This window comes from Spermophilus citellus (assembly GCF_964194105.1).
Source record: "Spermophilus citellus genome assembly, chromosome: 2".
In the NCBI taxonomy this organism is placed as follows: Eukaryota; Metazoa; Chordata; class Mammalia; order Rodentia; family Sciuridae; genus Spermophilus; species Spermophilus citellus.
Genome location: NC_138183.1, coordinates 197,774,726 through 197,780,725, shown reverse-complemented (window position 1 = coordinate 197,780,725; position 6,000 = coordinate 197,774,726). Strand labels below are relative to the sequence as shown.

At 36.2% G+C, this 6,000-nt stretch overlaps 1 protein-coding gene across 1 annotated transcript; it reads left to right on the top strand.

Moving 5' to 3' along the window:
• Positions 1-1,723: 1,723 nt before the first annotated feature.
• Positions 1,724-2,668, top strand: LOC308641746 (olfactory receptor 52H1-like; the record flags this gene model as incomplete). The annotated part of the gene is made up of 1 exon (XM_081280357.1): positions 1,724-2,668. The coding sequence occupies one exon, from the start codon at positions 1,724-1,726 to the stop codon at positions 2,666-2,668; it is 945 nt and encodes a 314-aa protein (XP_081136483.1).
• Positions 2,669-6,000: the final 3,332 nt, after the last annotated feature.

Sequence of the window (6,000 nt, the reverse complement as noted above, 5' to 3'; positions counted from 1 at the left end):
ATAATTTATCCTTTTTGGGTCATTTTGTTTTAGGTCTTACATGAGTAACATATAATTGTATTTTTAAAAAAAATAGCTCTGCTTTTTTAATAGGGGAGTTTAAATAATCTATATTTATTATAAGTTTGATTTTATGATGTTAACTTGTTTTAGACTTTTAATTTACTAACTTTATATGAGTTAGTTTTGGGTCTTTTGTAAGACTGATATCATATATACTCTCTATAGTCTACTGGTTCTATAGAGAAGTTTGGTGTTATATATGGGAATTTAGGAAAAGTCTCCTTTAGTTTGAATCAGATTTATCATTTCATTCTTCCCCTTTATTTTTGTGGTACTGGGAATTGAATCCAGATGAAATCCAACACTGAGCTATATTTCCAGCACTTTTTACTTTTTATTTTGAGTCAGGCTGTCACTGAAGTTACCCAAGCTGGCCTCCAATCTTTGGTGTCCCTGCTTCATACTCCAGAATCTCTGGGATTATAGGTGTGTGACACCAAGCCCAGTTTATAATTTCCTTCTTGTGTGGCTATTGATACAAGATCCTTCTCTCTTCTTCATTTTCTGCATTCAGGAAGAGTAGATAATATTAATACCTATCTCATAGGATTGTTAATAGTATTAAAAATTGATTTCATATGAAGATTTTTCAATTTTTGTTGTACATTCAAAATTCTTAAAAAGTATCAGCCCTTGTTCTAAAGTTTGCTTATTTGCTTTTATCATGATCCAGAATTCAGAATATATAAATTCTATTTTTTTTTCCACTAGAGGTCACCTCTGTATTATAAAAACCACAGTAGAACTGATTTTTTTCTTAATTCTTACACAAGATTTCCTCCTCCTTTCCTTAGAGTGGACTGGAGATTGAGCCTCACATCTTTTCTGGTAACATTCTCCATGTGAGGGATTAAACATGACAGTCTAAGAGGACATTCCAGACTGCAAGTCCTAAGGACTTTCAAGACAGTCATTAAAACGTGGGTAGCATTGGTGTGCTGGACAAATTGTGGTTCCAGTGATGGACTTCACACTTTTCTCTACACTCCCATGCCCTTTGTGAATTCCAGGCATCTGACAATATGTAAAAGTGTCACCTGGCATGAGACAGTGGCCTGAAAGGTGTTGGCTGTGGAAACTAATGATCTAGATGCTGCAAGTTACTAAAGATGAGATCATTTTTGGTCAGATTATTTCTCAAAATTTCAGTTTCTATAAAAAATAAAAATAAAAAACTGAAGGGGTTAAAAATCCATGTTCCCAAAGGCTGTTCTAAGAAAGATAATATTTGTATAAGAACCTGGTGTATAGTAGGAGTCTATAATTGATAATGACCTTATTTTCCTAATTGTGACCCATTTCTCTTAGTTTGTATTCTTGCATGTAGTTAGATTATTTTTCTCACCACACATACCTATACAGCAACACAGAATATATTGACTTAGGGTAAACTTGTAATTTAAGTGGGAATAGCATTTTATGTATTTTAAGGTTCCAGAGGAACTTGTTGATGAAGGCCAGGAGTACTGGGGTCTAAGGATTATTTCTTAAAATGATGAGCACTGTTCTTAAAAACAATGGAATTTCTTTCTTCAAATATAGGAAAGAGGAGAACTGGATCTGAGGAAGAGATGGAGAAATAATAACCATACAATTTTCTCATCTTCATTATAACAATTCATTTTTAGGACACAGAAGTATGCATTGGATTTCAACAGCCATGTACAATCTGAGTAGCTACAACACAGGCCCCTTCACCCTTTCAGGCATCCCTGGACTTGAGCAGTACCACGTCTGGATCAGCATCCCTTTCTGCTTTATTTATTTTGTGGCCATCGTGTGCAATAGTATTCTTGTCTATCTCATTGTGGTGGAGCACAGTCTTCACACACCCATGTTCTTTTTCCTTTCTATGCTGGCCTTGACAGATCTCATATTGTCTACCACGTGTGTTCCCAAAACCCTTAGCATCTTCTGGTTTGGTCCACAGAAAATCAGTTTTCCTGGCTGTCTCACCCAATTATTCTTTTTGCACTACACTTTTGTCCTAGACTCAGCTATACTGCTGGCCATGGCATTTGACCGCTATGTGGCCATCTGCTCTCCTTTGAGATACACCACTATTCTGACCCCCAAAGCCATTGTCAAAATTGCTGTGGGAATCTCTTTACGAAGTTTCTGTGTTTTTGTCCCATGTGTTTTCCTGGTGAATCGCCTACCTTTCTGTAAGACACACATCATTGCTCACACATACTGTGAGCACATAGGTGTTGCCCGGCTTGCCTGTGCGGACATCTCCATCAACATCTGGTATGGTTTTTCTGTCCCCATCATGACAGTGATTATAGACGTGATCCTAATTGCTGTCTCCTACACTCTCATCCTCGGTGCTGTTTTTCGCCTTCCCTCCCGAGATGCACGCCTGAAGGCCCTTGGCACCTGTGGGTCCCATATCTGTGTCATCCTCATGTTCTATATTCCAGCATTCTTCTCCATCCTTGCCCATCGCTTTGGACATAATGTCCCTCGTACCTTTCATATCATGTTTGCCAACCTCTACGTGATTATTCCACCTGCACTCAACCCTATTGTCTATGGAGTAAAGACCAAGCAGATCCGGGACAAAGTCATTCTTCTGCTCTTTCCCAAGAGGTCCCAGTTATAGATGCTTGTATTCTGGGGGATCAGGGGAAAGTTCCTAAGTATGTTAGTTCCTTTGTTGTTTTAGGGAGAAGTCTGTTCAGTCATTCCAGATATAGGAAAATAAATTGTGAGTCTAGAAAATAATAAATATTTATTTTACTTGTGGAAAAAAAATCTTTGCAATTTCTTATGGTTATTATAAGGTAATATAAAAATTTTCATGAAACAATAAAATAACTAGTATTGTACTTTCATAGTAAAGGTATCTCTAAGGAATCAGAATTTTTTTTTTCAGATTTATGGATCATATTATTTCTTTATAATCATAGTAGGGTAGGGAGTTATGGCTGTGGTGACTCTGTCAGGACCTGGATTTCATTTCTATTCAGCATCCCATGTATGTCCTGGCACATACTAGGTGAATAAGCAATGTTTATCAAATAAATGGCAAATAATCATCAAATTATTAAACTAAGAATACAGATTTTTTTCCCTTAGGCAAAGGAAGAAAACAATGCTAAAACATGAAACTGATTTTTCACTCAGTATGAGAGAAAAATAAACAAAAATAAAAGGAGGGAGCTAAGTTCCCATAGCCTCTGAAATGGAAAAATATGCTCAAACTAAAATGAGTGTTGAAGACTGGACCACTTGGAAGCCCTGGTGCTCCCAAATCTCTTTTTCAAGTTTGAACTTCAATAGAAATGTAGTCCCAAGTAAAATATATATATATATATAAAACTATCTCTTCAAATCCAGTATATTTAATTTGGCAGAGTGGGAGAGGGATGATTCAGAAAGAGGAATTAGTGTATGTAAAGACACAGAGCTGAGAAGAGATAACAGCAAAGGTAAGATTGTAGACCATGGAAGAATTCAGATCATTTTTAGGAGTTTTTTTAGTAGTCTAAGAATAAATGGAAGCCCTGGAGATTGTAGGCAAAATGGCAACAAAGTCCAATTTTGTATTTTAAAATGTTACTCATAAATCTATTGCTTTGCTACAGTTGATTGATGTGGCACATGGGTTCAGCAGCCACCCTAAACTGCCCTTTCACTTTGATTTCCTTGTTGGGAGGCTGGGCAGCTTCTTGTGCCCAAGAAAAATCTATCCTTTCTACTATCCTGAAGGAAAGACAAACTCAGCTTCAATTAGAAATGAACTATTAGATTAAGTAAGTGTCTGTGGGACTGAGTTCTGGTAAAATAACAGACTCTGTGTGGTTAAAAATAACTCAGTGGGAGTTCAAATGACTAGACAAGAGTCACAATTAACATGTATAAAATATTAAAATAGATACAAAAATTTACCATCTTAATCATATACTCAATTAATCCTTAAAAAACATTGACAAGATTTACATGTAAGTAACTGAATTGTGGAAACTTCCATTTTGAAATATTTAATTTGAACTCATTCATGAAAACCAGATAGCAGCTGAGCATTAAGGCATCACTCTTAGATCAGGCTAATAGAACTGTGATATTTATGTGTGAAATAATACTTTTTTTAAAAAGTGAGATGAAGGGTAGAAGATATATCTTTAATTTTTTTTTTTTTTTTTTTTTTTTGCAGAGTTGGGGATCAAACTCAGGGCCTTTCATATTACTAGGCAAGTGCTCTACCACTGAGCTACCAATGCAGACAAATTCATAATTTAAACATGTAAATCATAGACCAAGAAGGCCAGGCATCAGAGCATATTTCTATTTCAGTTCAATGGGAATAATTCACCATAAAATAATTTCTATTAGACTAGGGTTCTTATAACAACATTAAACCCATGTACTAGGTATTCATGTAAAATTCACATAAATTACCCAGGACACAATTTCTTTTCCATGCAATGGACAAAGAAAGATAAATTATTTCATAAAGAGCAGAAAGTATAGCAAAGGTAAGAATTGTAAATTTCCGTGTCTTAAAGCCTGCCTGCTCTTCCAATAAAAATGATTGTCCCCCTGGCCAAAAACCAACAACAACAACAACAACAACAACAACAACAAAAAAAACCTTAGGTTTTATACTAAGCAAAACAGTGGTGTGCCCTTAATAGGCATTTCCCCCACCCCCAGGGATTGAACCCAGGGGTGCTTAACCACTGAGATACATCCTCAGTCCTTTTTATTTTGTGATAGGGTCTTGCTAAGTTGCTTAGGGCCTCTCTAAGTTGCCGAAGCTGGCCTTGAATTTGTGATCCTGCTGCCTCAGCTTCCCAAGCTGCTGGGATTACAGATGAGTGCCGCCGCTCCTGGCAAGTAGGCATTTTAAATAAGTTGTGGATCTTGAAATATTTGGCATAAAGAGGTGGCCAGTGAAAATCGAGTTATTCATATTATTCTTTCCACTCAGAAGTAAATTGCCTATGGATGAGACAGAAGCAAAAAAAATCTGCAGCTGTGGACCCTACCTCTTAGGGTTATGGGTGAAAATTTTTGTGGACACAACAGCCTTAGACACAGGAGTTACCACATTCAGGGAAGTTGAGTTGGCTGTTTGATTTGTGGGATAAAAGCTTCTTAGGTGAAAAGTAAGATTTGAATCTCCAGAAATTCTTAACAGTACCAACAGGGAGTTCTTTCTTTTTGAAGGAATACATTTTGTTTACTTATATCATTTTTACTAATGGAAAATATATAATGAGGTTTTAATTTTTGTTTTATCTCTAATAGTAAAAATGTAGCAATCACTCAAAGATCTAGATGAAGATAAATAAAGGTAGAAGAAATAGCAAATGCTAGAAATCTGAGGTGGGAACAAAATTAGATTTAAGCTAAGAAACAACAATCAGATATTTACGTGGGAAAGAACTTCTGTCTGTAGTGACAAAAATACATTGAGGAAGACAAAAAATGGAAATAAGATGATCTTGTAAGATGTGATCAAAGTAATTTAGGCAAGAAATGAAGGTAGCTGTGCAATGGAAACAGAGAAAGCATGGATTTAGAAGATATTTAAGAGGAAACAGCCATAGAGTTTGGCAAAACAACAACAACAAAATCCATGAGTAGTAAGGCATTGAAAGGAACAGGTAAGGCAGACAGGAGAGTTTTTAAGCCAAAGATATTTTGGAAAAGTCACTATTCAGTGTCCATCAGGAGCAGCCTCAGACAGGAAGCAGTGCCCAAGACTTGTTTTACTTCTGCCCCAATAGATAGAGTTAGTTCCAACTGACTTTCCTGCCTTCCAACTTTTCTGCTCACACCCACATATATCCTGGTCACCCAGAGAAAAATAAAGTGTGCACAAATTTATTGTACTGCTTTCTAAATAGAGATTAGAGAACATCCTCTCTGAGAAATAGCTTAGAATACTTTGAAGTGGGCCTTTTAATTTTCATTTTAACCTGTATC